Source organism: Neomonachus schauinslandi, chromosome 12 (assembly GCF_002201575.2).
Source record: "Neomonachus schauinslandi chromosome 12, ASM220157v2, whole genome shotgun sequence".
Lineage (NCBI taxonomy): Eukaryota > Metazoa > Chordata > Mammalia > Carnivora > Phocidae > Neomonachus > Neomonachus schauinslandi.
The window spans coordinates 87932120-87946490 of NC_058414.1; the positions used below are offsets into that span (position 1 = coordinate 87932120).

Consider the following 14371-nt stretch of genomic DNA (forward strand, 5'->3'; position numbering starts at 1 on the left):
TTTCTAGGCTACTCTTGGCAAAAGTACACACAAAACATAGCCAATAAACACATGAAAAGATATTCAGCATCTTTAGTCATCTGGGAAATGCAAATAAATACCACATTGAAATACTACTTTATACCCACTGGAATAACTAGAATCAAAATCTGATAACATGTGTTGATGAGAAATTAAACATATGCCCCCCAAAAAGCTTATATGTAAGTGTTAATATAGTACCATTATTCTAATAGCCAAAAGGAAACAATCCAAATATCCATCAGTGGATGAGTACTGTTTCATGGAAATCAGAGGAGACTACATTTTACATTTTAACTTCAGCTCAGCAGTAAGCAGTGATGACCGTGTGGAGCATAACCTGCTGATGGCTGATTCTATACATTGGTTGACAGCTTTGCATTGTCAACTAAAATTGAAGCCATGTATGTCCTAAAATTTAGAATTCCTACCTCAGGATCTATAACCAAGAGAAATGTGGGCACATGTGTTCCAAGGAACATGTATAAAGCTTATCATAGAACCATTGTTCATGATGGCCTTAACCTGAAACAACCTGAATGCCCATTATAAATAGAAGTGGATAAATAGATTGTAGCATTTTTATGTAATAAATTCTATAGCAATAAAAATGAATTACAGCAACACACCACAAGATGGATTGATTTCACAAATATGTGAAAAAAGAGAAGACTATTATGTAGTTCAACTTATGTAAGTACAAAAATAGGCAAAACAAAGCTATAGTTTCATATCAATACGTAGATATATTTATGCACATATATGTATGAATACTCAGATTATAAAGTTATAAAGGCAGATGAAGAAGCGATTGTGTTATGGTAAGGTTAATGGTTATAGTTCAAGGGGAAGGAGGAACGAGTGATTAGAAGGGGGTATGAGTGGGGCCTCTGAGGGGCTGGCAATGTAATAGATCTTGATCTAAATGCTATATGCTTTGTAATAAAGCTCAGAACTATACTTCTTTGGTTTTGTACTTCTCATAAGTATAATTCCTCATAAACATTTTGTTTAAACATTTTGTTTATTTCTGGCCATGTGAGTTATGGGTAGAATGAGCACAAATAATTGGCAAAACAGTGTTTCAGAGTAGAATCTGGAAATAGACTAGCACATTTAAGACCAAATTATTTTTAATAAAGTCACCAGAGCAATCCGGTGGGGATAAGTCTTTTTAATAATTGGTGCTGTAACAACCTAGTGTTCATGTAGAGAAAAAATAAACTTGACCTCTACCCCTCTCAGCACACACAAAATTAATTCAAGATAGATCACAGGACTAAACATAAAAATTAATTCATAATGCTCCTTGAAGAAAACATAGTACAATGTCTTCATAATCCTAGGATAAAAACAGTTCTAGAGAGGACCCAGAAAGAAAAAAGAAACAATGAAAATAAGTTTGACTTCATCAAAATTTTATATTTCTCACCAAAAGACACAACAAAATGAAAAGGCAAGCCACAGTCTAATATTCCCAGCACATATCTGACAAAGAATTTGTATGCGAACTATAGGAAGAATTCCTACAAACCAATAATAAAAAGAAAACTAATTAAAAATGGGCAAAAGAGTTGAACAGACATTGCTCAAAGGAAGACATATAATGGCTAATAAATGTGCAAAAGTGTTAAACATGGGAAAGGAAAATGAAAATCACAGTGAGATACCACTTTACACTAGAATGGCAAAATTTTAAAAAATTTTAAAGGCTGACAGCTCCAAATATTAGAATGTAGAACAACTGGAACTCTTACTCTATTAGCTTGCTTTTTACTTATTTTTTTTGTTACGTCACCACACAGAGTGTCATTAGTTTTTGATGTAGTGTTCCATGATTCATTGTTTGCATATAACACCCAGTGCTCCGTGCAGAACATGCCCTCCTTAGTACCCATCACTGGGCTAACCCATTCTCCCCCCTCAAAAAAACCCCTCTGTTTGTTTCTCAGAGTCCACAACTGGAACTCTTAATGCATTGTTGGTATGAGTGTAAAATTGTACAACCACTCTGAGAAAAGGTTCAGCAATTTTTCTTTTTAATAAAAGAAAATATACATCTATGTATTTGTTAGAGCTCATTGAACATACAATTCAGATCTGTACATTGCATTATATATAATAAGTAAATTTTACTAAGTTTAAAAAATAGCCACAATCCTTCATCCATGTATCTTCACCCTTTGTAATGTCATCTTCCATTCTCTTCTATCAAGAGGTGTCCTCTTTTCCCCACCCCTGGAAATAGGATGCCCTGTGACTTGCTTTCGCAAAACCAAGTGTGGCATAAGCAATAGCATGTCAGTGTTGACCTAGGTCTCAAAAGTCTTTGTGTACTTCTGCTTTCTCTTAAACCCTGTCCAGCCACCACAGAACAATCCATAGCTAGCTTACTGGATAGTTGAAAGAGAGAAAGCCTGGATAGTTAAGTCCTGCATAAAACACTAAATTTTAGCCTAAATATACCAATGAATGACTTGAAAATATACAATAAAAATTTCACGTTTTATTTTGAAGTAGTATTCAAATAAAGTTTTCTCTTTTTTCTTTCCAGATTGGACTCCTTATCCTGAGCCATTGTACACCCCAACAGGCCTAGAGATGGAACCCCTTTATCCAAACTCCAAGGAAGATACTGTAGTTTATCTAGCTGAAGATGGTGAGTACATAATGAGACACATTGCTATAAAATATAATTTGGTACCTAGATTCATCCCTTAATTACATTTGTTTTGCTGTTTATAATGGAAACTGCACATTACCAGGAAGTCCCTGTCTCCATATTCTTGAAGGTGTACTGCAGTTTATACAAAGTTACTTTAAAATAAAATGTATTGCCCACTACAATGGAGAGTTATATTTAGAAGGAATTATGCTTCACATCAGTTTTCAAAGATAAATCCAGTGGAGTGTTGTACGACTATTATTGCCTTTCTATTCATAGGTCACATTCATGAAATCTTTCAGATGATTTTCTTTTTATTTCATGCCAGTTTGATACTTTCTTGAGATTGCATCTTTCAAAGGGGGAAATACCCCACACTGTAAGTAACATCTAAGATGGTATCTCAGGAAAGTGTTCTTAACAGGCAGGATCAATATTTGTACTTTGAGAACTCTAGTAATGCAAAATCTCTTATCTGCTTTATGATAGAATGCAAATAATCAAACATAGATGTCTCAGCCTATATCCTCAACTGTGTTGCTCCTAAAGCACCATTGTAAGGAAGTATGGGACTCCTGCACAATTAAAGGGCTGGCAAAACAGAAAAATTTACAAGGATTGTTTCCTATACAGCAAACAATTGTAGAAATCATATACTCACATATTTTTAACAACAAAGGTAAAGACAAGCATCTCTGATTTTTTTTAATTTAATTTCAAATATTTGCACGGCTAACCTGCCTTAGAACTTCCACACACAACTTAAATAAGATCTGATAAAATATTAAAATAGTTAAGGTGAGTCAGTCAGGGTCTTGTCAGGAACTGGATGGCATACTTGGAGTAATTTAAGAAAGTTTAATGAAAGTATCACTTACCAAAGTGTGGATAGAATTAAGGGAGACTAACAAGGGGTGGTAAAGCAACCTAGGACTGTCAACAGAGCAAAATCATTGTTTCTTCTAGTCCTGAAAGAGTAAGAAGACAAAATGGTTTCCAGATCTGTAGCTGTAGGAGAGGGAAGTCCCTAAATAACTGGGGGGAAAGAATTCTGGGGTCATATTTTTTTCTTCTAAAGATTTTTTTTTAAAGATTTACTTATTTATTTTAGGAAGAGTGTGTGTGCACAAGTTGGGGGAGGGGCGGACGGATAGAGAGAGGGGAAGCAGACTGCCTGCTGAGAGGGGGGCCCAACGCAGGGCTCAACCTCAGGACCCTGAGACCATGACCCGAGCCGAAACCAAGAGTCAGACACTTAACTGACTGAGCCACACAGGGGCCCCTCAAGACTTTTTTCTTTAAAAATGTTGTGCCATTGTCTTGTGACATCTGTTGTCTTTAATAAAAAGACAACCGTAATTTTTATCATTGTTCCCTCTATGTGTGATGTGTCTTTTTCTCTCTGGATGTTTTTAGCAATTTGACTATGATCTGCCTAGATTTGGATACCTTTATATTTATCCTGCTTGATGTTTGCTAACTTCTTGGGTCCATAGGTTAATAGAGTTGGGTTTTTTTCCCCCAAATTTGAGAACTTTTCAGCCATTATTTCTTCACATATTTTTTCTATATTATTCATTCTCTTTTGTCCTTTGGAATTCCAATTACACATATGCTGGATTTCTAGCTATGTTCCACATGTCAGTGGATCTTTATGTTTTTTTTCCTTCTCTGTCCTTGAGTTTGGATTAATTGTATTTATTTGTTTTTAAGTTCACTGAGTCTTTCTTTTGCAATATTCAATTTTTCTTAAACCCATCTAATCTTTAATTTCAATTATTGTATTTTTTATTTCTAGAATTTTTCTTTTTTTAAATAACAACAACTAAAATTTATTCAGTGCTTACTATGTGTCAGGCATGGGTCTAAACACTGAAACACTTTACATATTATCTTTTAGTCCTTTAAAAATGTCATCCCATTGGCCTCTGACCTCTGTTGTTCCTAATGAGAAGTCATTAGTAATTCCTATCATGGTTCTCCTGTTTGTGATGTGTTTGCTTTCTCTGGCTGCTTTTATTTATTACCTTTATCTTTCTTTTTTTTTTTATTCTATATATTTTATTTTTTAAATTTATTTTTAATTTAAATTCAGTTAATTCACATATAATTGTTACTGGCTTCAAAGGTAGAGGTCAGTATTTATCAGTCTGATATACTACCCAGTGCTCATTATATCACGTGCCCTCCTTAATGTCTATCACCTTGTTACCCCATCCCCACAACCTCCTCCACTCCAGCAACATTCGGTTTGTTTCCTATTATTAAGAGTCTCTTATGGTTTGTCTCCCTCTCTGGTTTCATCTTGTTTCATTCTTTCCTCTCTTCCCCTATGAGCCTTTGTTTTGTTTCTTAAATTCTGTATATCAGTGAGATCATATGATAATTGTCTTTCTCTGATTGACTTATTTCGCTTAGCATAATCCCCTCTAGTTCCATCCATGTCATTGAAAATGGCAAGATTTCATTTTTTTGATGACTGAGTACTGTTCCATTATATATATATACCACATCTTCTTTATCCATTCATCTGTCGATGGACATTTGGGCTTGTTCCATAATTTGGCTGTTGTAGACATTGCTGCTATAAACATTGGGCTGTAGGTGCCCCATTGGATCACTACATTTGTGTCTTTGGGGTAAATACTAGTAGTGCAATTGCTGGGTCATAGAGTAGCTCCATTTTCAACTTTTTGAGGAACCTCCATACTGTTTTCCAAAGTGGCTGCACCAGCTTGCATTCCCACCAACAGCGTAAGAGGGTTCCCCTTTCTCTGCATCCTCGTCAATATCTGTTGTATTTCTAGAATTTTCATTTGGTTCTTTTATGTAGTTTGGGGGGTTTTTTGAGATTACTTTATCTGCATATTCATTATCTATCTTTTCCCTTAAGTCTTTAAATACATATGTTCAATTCAATTCTGTGTGTGTGTGTGTGTGTGTATTTAAAGTCCTCTGTTAATCCCAACATCTGGGTTATCTTGGGGTTTGTTGAAAGCGTGTGTGTGTGTGTGTGTGTGTGTGTGTGTGTGTGTGAGACCATGGATCACATTTTTCCTGCTTTTCTTCATGCTTCATAATTTTTTCCTAATCATATGCAGGACATTGTGAAAGATATGTCGTAGGAGTCTGTATTACGTTCTTTTCAAAAATTATGCTGAATTTTGTTCTGGTAGGCAGTTAAATTGCTGGCAGATCACTTTGCTTCTTTCAGCTTTGGTTTTATTTTTTTATTTTATTTATTTATTAGAGAGAGAGAACACAAACAGGGGGAGCAGCAGAGGGAGAGGGAGAAGCAGCCCCCCACGAGTGGGAAGCCTGATCTGGAGGTCAGTCCCAGGGCCCTGAGATCATGACCTGAGCCAAAGGCAGATGCTTAACCAACTGAGCCACCCAGGCACCCTGGTTTTATTTATTTTTTTAATAAGGGCAGATCTGTTTTCATTTTGTCTTAGTCATTTAGTCCTAGGTCATTGTCCTTGCCCTTGGATGTGGTACTTACACCTAAAATGCAGCCTTTCTGGAGTCATGATTGAATGCCTGAGATACTCAATGAAGTCTTTCCATTCTGGATAGTTTAGAATTACAATATATTCTAGAATGGCATATCTGATATCTCAGCCCCACAGTTAATACTCTCTTATCTTACTGAGTCTTATTCTGTACTTCTGTAGCCAAACCCTCAGCCCTATGTAGCTTTCTTCTCTCTGGTGTCCTGCCTCATAATTTCAGCAGCCACAAGCAACAGTCTTGCCTCCTCAGCTCAGTAAGACTGCCCTACTACTATTCTTTTTTTTTTTTTTTTTTTTAAAGATTTTATTTATTTATTTGACAGAGAGAGACACAGCGAGAGAGGGAACACAAGCAGGGGAGGTGGGAGAGGGAGAAGCAGGCTTCCCGCCGAGCAGGGAGCCCGATGCGGGGCTCGATCCCAGGACCCTGGGATCATGACCTGAGCCGAAGGCAGACGCTTAACGACTGAGCCACCCAGGCGCCCATGCCCTACTACTATTCTTAAGTGCCACCTTCTTAAGATGTAGTCAGACAGTATTGCCAGGAGGAAAGCCAAGGTTAGACATGGACTTACTTCGTGTATTTTTTTTTTCCAAACATTCTGTATAGTCCTAGTCTATATGTTATCCAGATGTGTGAAAACAGCTCATTTTCTTTGGTCCAGCTTTATAGTTATTTATAGTGAAAGGGCAAATTCAGGACCAATTACTCCATAATAATCAGAAGCAGAATAAATATTTTTAATGTGAGAAATACATGAATTTATTTTGGGCATTGCTTTTCTAGTCTGAATACTCTTAGACTTTCTTATTTCAACAAATCTGTGTGTCACATTACTTAAAAATTTAAAATCCTTAGTGACACTTCAATTATACTGTGGCTCCAAACTTTATGCAGGATAATCCGTGTACTCTAGACATGGTTTGATAGTATGGTCTTCTTCTGTCATCAGCTTACAAGGAGCCCTGTTTTGTGTATTCCCGAGTAGGGGGCAACCGAACACCTCTGAAGCAACCTGTGGATAACTATGACAATACTTTGACGTTCGAAGCAAGGTTTGAGAGTGGAAATCTACAGAAGGTAGTCAAAGTGTAGGTTTTAATTATTTTTATTTGAGAAGCTAGACCTTCAGCAATTTATTATTTTTGGTATTGGGTACATTGAAGTTTTAGTATTCATAAATGAACTGCAATTCCTTGAGGTATGATGCCAATTAGAGATGATTATGAAGGAAGGGGGTATGAAAGGTTCACATTCTGGATTCAAATACTCTGAACTTAAGTCAAACAGGTTTCTGTACTGTACATTTTTTTTTAAGATTTTATCTATTTATTTGACAGAGAGAGACACAGCAACAGAGGGAACACAAGCAGGGGGAGTGGGAGAGGGAGAAGCAGGCTTCCCGCAGAGCAGGGAGCCCAGTGCGGGGCTCGATCCCATGACCCTGCGATCATGACCTGAGCTGAAGGCAGATGCTTAACGACTGAGCCACCCAGGCACCCCTGTACTGTGCATTTTTAATATGCCAATATGAATTGTCATAGAGACGCACACTGCTTCTCAAACTTTTTAATGGAATAATACTTGGGATGAATGTTCTGTAAAACATGTTTGGGAACATGCATGCTATCCAAGGGCATTCTTTAAAAATTTTTTACTATAAAAAAATTCAAGTATGGAGAATAATACAGTTCTCCATTAACCATCACATACCCATCACCTAGATGCAACAGCTGTGGTTTTGCATTATTCATTTCATCTATTCATAGGCCACTGTTGTTAACACACACATACACACAAAGGAAGTACATAGAATAGAATAGAAGGTTACTTGGTAAAGAAAAAGTCACAATTAACCCAGTAAGATTGTGTGTGTATATGTGTATAAAACAAACGTACCAGTAAAATTATTTTTACCTTTAAGTATCCTCAGTGACTAAGTATGGGGAATGCAAATATTTCTCAAATACAGTCCTCAAAGAGTTTCAAATTTTTTAATGTATGTGCTTTTATTAATTTATATGTTTTAAACCTTTCTAAGTGATAGTATTTCAGATCCCTAGAGTTTGAATCTAATAGAAAGCAGGAATATATATCTGAAGTAAAAAAAGGAACATCGGACTTGATTTCAGTTTTAGGAGCTCTTTAATCATTTCTTCTATAGGAAGCATAATTGGGTTGAAATATGGAATTTTTTATCAAATGCCCATTTTAATGTGCTCTCTTGAATTACAAAAAAATAAAAAGACTTTAGAGAATTAGCATAGAAGCAGTTTCAGATCCAATAAAAGAGAAAGCTTCAAAACTTTGATCTTTTACAATTGCTTGCTATTGGATGCTGCCTAAATAAACAGCTTCAGGAAAAAAGGCTTTCTGTGAATAGGTAAAAGTAAAATAATTTTCCTTATTTAATTTGAACTTGAATGTCATTTTTACATTTTTATGTGTTTTTCTTTCCTTCTGTGTATTAGGGCAGAATATGAATACCAGTTGACCGTGCGCCCTGACCTCTTCACAAATAAACACACCCAGTGGTACTATTTCCAAGTCACTAATACCCAAGCAGGAATAGTCTACAGATTCACTATAATCAATTTCACTAAGCCTGCTAGTCTTTACAATCGGGGTATGCGCCCACTCTTTTATTCTGAAAAAGAAGCCAAGGCTCATAATATTGGCTGGCAGAGAATAGGAGATCAAATCAAGTATTACAGGAACAACCAGGGACAAGAGGGGCGCCATTATTTCTCTCTTACATGGACATTTCAATTTCCACACAACAAAGATACCTGCTACTTTGCTCACTGCTATCCATATACTTACACCAACCTGCAAGAATATCTTTCTACTATCAGTCATGACTCAGTACGGTCAAAGTTTTGTAAAATACGCGTCTTGTGCCACACAATTGCTAGGAACATGGTGTATGTTTTAACAATCACTACTCCCTTCAAGAGCACTGACTCAAGAAAACGAAAGGCTGTGATTTTGACTGCAAGGGTACATCCAGGAGAAACCAACAGCTCTTGGATCATGAAAGGCTTCCTAGATTATATTTTAGGAGACTCAAGTGATGCGCAGTTGCTTCGGGACACTTTCATCTTTAAGGTGGTACCCATGCTGAATCCAGATGGTGTGATTGTGGGAAATTATCGTTGTTCCTTAGCTGGACGAGATTTAAACCGTAATTATACATCTTTCCGGAAGGAATCATTTCCTTCTGTTTGGTATACCCGGAACATGATCCGTAGGTAAAATAAGCCTCAAATTACCTCTCTGCTTATTTAGTGAACTTGGTAGTGAGATTTTTGTTCCCACCATCCCATTCGTTTTACTCTAGCTTTTAAGATAGCTTAACTGATAGTTTAACTATAGCTACTTAATTTTTTCCCCATTCTTTCCACTCTTCTTTCTGGCATTATGCCACTGGATTCACTAGCTTTTTCTTAAATAATGAATAAATTTCTAGAACATTTTAATGGCTTTGTGAAACTAATAGTTAAATTTGCTTATCCCAAATCTGGTTTCTTGCTAAAGCTAAAGGTAACACTGATGTTTAGTTTGGGATGCTTGAATCTCTTACATGTGAAAATTCTATCTCACAGGGCCTCCTGGCACTATGTTGATCATACATTGCTCTATGATGAGCCTTTTTTTATTCAATTTTTAATTTTAATTCCAGTATGGTTAACATATAATGTTATATTAGTTTCAGGTGTACAATATAGGGATTCAACAATTCCGTACATTACTCAGTGCTCATCATGATAAGTGTACTCTTTATTATGATAAGTCTTTTGACTATCAGGATACATAGTTATTAAAATATTAAAATAAAACTTTGATGAATTATAGTCTTATTTCCCCCCAGAAAAAAATTGAATAGCTTTAAATTTTCCAAAGAATCCAGGTCAGTAAATGCACATAATATTTAAATATTTGTTGAATGGGTGAATTCTTTAATAGATTCAGGTGGTAACAATCAGAAATTGGCATGTGCCAGAGCAAAAAGATTTAGAGTCACAGAACCCCATTCCAAGTCCAAAGCCCCTTAACCTTTTTGGCTAAGAGTGTGGAGTGGAGTTAAAATATCAGATTGGAATCCTGCTATATCATTTACTAACTGTGTGACCTTGAGCAATTTAAAAACAAATCTAAACCTCAATTTTCTCATCTATAAAATGGTAATAATAATACTAAACTCATAGGCAGGAGGATTAAATGAGAATATTATTAATAAAGTGTCCAGAATAAAATATGGAGCATTGAAAGCTCTAAATGTATTCAGTATTAGCTCAGATATAAAAAGAAAAAAAAGTTGTTGATGAATCAGATATAGATGTAAAAACTCTTTGTAAACTCTTTAGGATTATTCAAATATTTACAACAATAAGTACTATTATAGAGAGTGTCTATGTCCTGATCCCACTTTGTTACCAGGGCCCCTAGTGCAAGTACAAGGACCCTGTTTCAGGGCTGAGGCCCTCAAGGATACCTCCAGCCCCTCGGAGGAGCTGACAGGCTTCAGAAGCACCAAGAAGCATGGCCCCAACCATCTCAGTTCAGTCTCCACTTTCACTTCCACGTTAATTCTTTTATCTGCTTAGGCACAGAGGGAGTGAAGTGCAAATCCCCTCAAAAAGGACTGAAAATTCTTTGTTTTCATACCCCTCAAAGATGTGGACTCCAGGATTCCCTGTAGTTATCTGAGAAATGTTAAGTGATAAAAGATTTTTAAAAAACCATGACTTACTCATTTTTCTGGGGATGACAAACAAGCAAAAGAGAGTGAAGTGCAATGTGGTATCCTGGATTGGATTCTGGGACAGAAAAGACATTAGTGGCAAAACAAGTGAAATCCAAATAAGGTTGGGAGTTTAGTTACTAGTGGTGTACCAATGTTGGTTTCTTCATTTTTGACACTGTACCGTGGTTATGTAATATGTTCACATTAGGGGAAACTGGGTGAGGGGTCTATGGAAGCATTCTACTATTTTTGCAAATTTTGTGTAAACTAAAATTATTCCAAAATGTAAAAAATATATATAAGAAAGGAAGCTGATTAGAATATAATATCTACTTAGTGCTCTTTGACTTTAAGGGTCCCTGGTCCAACACAAGATGGATTATAGGCCAAGGCCCTTTGGCTTGTCTCTACGGAAGATACTTTAAATGTCTCCATTCTTCTCAGATTGCCTTGTAAGAAGGTTAAGGCAGGTATCCAATCAGTTAGTTTCAGAAAGACTTCCAAGAGAGAAAACTACCTTAATGCAATTAATCATAGTTAGGTAAGTAGAATAAGAAGTCACATATGTGTGGGAAGGCAAGCAGCTGTAAGTATATCTAAGATTTAGTATATTTAAAGAATATGAGAATAAGAAAGAGTAGATTTTAGCATAGGATGCTTAGTATAAGATACTTAGAATATCTTAGCCTGTGGGTAAGAAAAAAGACCCAAGCCATTTCTCAAGTGATTTAAATTCATGTAAAATTAGACCCTTTGGAAGTAATGAGATATCTTTGGGAATTACTGACTTTATTTTGATTTACCTGTAAGAAACTGAAAGATCATTAAAACTGGGGAAATGTTGGCCAAAGAATGTTCAGCATATTTCATATTTAAAGCCCTAACTTGATAATCTTGCTTTATAATCCACTTAGTTTTCTAAAAACTTGTAATGATCATTTAGTGGCTTTATGGCAGTCTTATATTATCAATTAGAATTTATTGGGCACCAAATGAGAAAAGGGCAATCAATCAATACATGTAACAGACCTCACTGTGGGATTTCTCTATAGTTTAAAGAAGTATTATTAGTATAGTTTATAGTCTAGTTTAAAGAAGTATTATTCCTAATAGAAGCTATGCTTTGAATATTTTGATTTTAGGTTTTAATATTTTTGTTATAAAAGTAATACATATCATATTACTAAAAATATCATTGCTAACATTTTGGTATTTATCCTTCCAGGTATAACAAATAGTGTATGTGATATTGGTTATTTAAGTAATATAATGCATGAAGTTTAGAAATATGAAAAAAAGCAAAAAATGCCCGTCATCTTACCACTTTAATACCACTTTTTTTTTTTTTTATACCTTTTTAAAGCCTCTCCATTAGTTATTTTCATCAATCAGTTTGGGGGCTTTTTTTTTTTTAAAGATATTATTTATTTATTTGACACAGACAAAGCAAGAGAAGGAACACAAGCAGGGGGAGTGGGAGAGGGAGAAGCAGGCTTCCCGCTGAGCAGGGAGCCCGATGTGGGGCTTGATCCCAGGACCCTGGAATCATGACCTGAGCCGAAGGCAGACGCTTAACCACTGAGCTGCCCAGGCGCCCCGGGGCTTTTTTTTTTTTTTTTTTTTTAAGATTTTATTTATTTATTTGTCAGAACGGCAAGCAGAGGGAGAAGCAGTCTCCCTGCTGAGGAACAAGCCCAATGCGGGACTCGATCCTAGGATGCTGGGATCACAACCTGAGCTGAAGGCAGACGCTTAACTGACTGAGGCACCCAAGCGTCCCTGGCGGCTTATTTTTTATTGCTTAAATATTCACTGAGTGCCTAAGTTACACAAGCTAAGGATTGTGCTCCTAAGAAATGTGTAATAATTTCCTTACTTATTAGAAATTTACCAGAAAAAAAATTCAAACTTTGGTACAATTTTTCTCAAAATAATATTTACCACTTTAATCAAGGGTTGTATAATAATTGGCTTCAGCACCAGATTGTCAGGTACTCAATTTTTAACAAATATTTGGGTACTCTTGTGCATAGCACTGTTCTAGCTGATTTGAAGCAGTTCTTACCCTTAACAAGATTAAATATCAAAAATATGAAAACTTTCCAAGGCAGATGTCAAGCAAATGGTGCCAATATTATGTGCTATAGGAATTCAAAAAAAAATCTGTGGTCTTGACTGGTTAGGAAGTGAGACATGAAGTCAGCCTTGAGGGATGAGGGGCAGTATTTGCACTTACGGAAATGAAGAAAGAAGGTATTCTAGTCAGAAGAATCTCTGAAAGCTAATGGGCAAAGTAGGAGCAAGCTGTTCTCTTTATATGATGGAAAACCAGAATAATAAAGCAGAGGATCCTATTGGAGAGTCTTGGGAGTAAGGTAAATTTTGTCCTTATAATGGAAGGTAAGCATTCGTATTTTATATATAGCTAATAGGAAATTATTGTAGATGTCTTAAAATTGTTAATATGCGGTATGGATAAGAGAAAGAAGTTGAAAGTGCGGATATAAGAAATTCTATTTATTTGGATATTAGACTTGTAAATCCATAGAAAAATGCAGAGGTAAAATTTGGTAACTCATTTAGTAACTTCTTTTTTTTTTCTCGGTAGATTGATGGAGAAACGAGAGGTTATTTTATATTGTGACCTTCATGGCCACAGTAGAAAAGAGAACATCTTCATGTATGGTTGTGATGGTAGTGATAGATGTAAAGCATTATACCTACAGCAACGAATCTTCCCACTTATGCTGAGCAAAAATTGTCCAGACAAAGTAAGACCATTTAAGATTTTTAACTTTTCCTTTATTACATGTTGCCCGTGTGAGACTGCAGAATAGATCACCTTATTCAGTAAACTTTTTTATTTAGTTCTTTTGACTGCCTTATTCAGTCGACCATAAAAAAGCAACTACGTGGAATGTTTAGTGACCAGTAATTTGAAATGTGAAGGAAAAAATGCACCTTATCTTACCACCATAGCTAATGATAAAAGACTGTTTTCCTTATAAGGGCAGGAACAAGGCCAGGATAACCACCCTTACCTCTTCAATTCAGCCTTATGCTGGAGGTTCTAAGTGCTGGAAGGCAAGAGAAAGAAAGAAAAGGCAGACACTTTTGGAATAAAGATGACATGATTGTCTTCATAGAAAATCCAAAGCAGTGCACCAAAAAACCCTCCTAAAACTAATAAGTGAGTTTAGCAATGTCCTATATGACAAGGTCCCCCCTCAGAAATGAACTAGATTTCTGTATCCTCACACTGAACAACTGCAAATCAAAACTGAAAACTATACCATTTACTGTAGCTTCAAAATAAATAATTGTTACTGCAAAGGAATAACACAAGGGAGTTTTTTAGAGGTGATGGAACTGTCCTACATCCTGATGTGGTAGTGGCTACACAAATCTATACATGTGTCAAACTC

General features: G+C 35.9%; 1 protein-coding gene across 2 annotated transcripts in view; it reads left to right on the forward strand.

Annotated features, from left to right (window-relative positions):
* AGBL3 (AGBL carboxypeptidase 3) overlaps positions 1 to 14371 on the forward strand; it is a 48638-nt gene that overhangs the window by 8777 nt on the left and 25490 nt on the right. For both annotated transcript variants that reach the window (XM_044920068.1, XM_044920069.1), the window contains exons 4-7: positions 2576 to 2680; positions 7152 to 7290; positions 8671 to 9450; positions 13555 to 13717. In XM_044920068.1, coding sequence (XP_044776003.1) covers positions 2576 to 2680; positions 7152 to 7290; positions 8671 to 9450; positions 13555 to 13717 — 1187 coding nt within the window. The remainder of the gene's footprint in view (positions 1 to 2575; positions 2681 to 7151; positions 7291 to 8670; positions 9451 to 13554; positions 13718 to 14371) is intronic.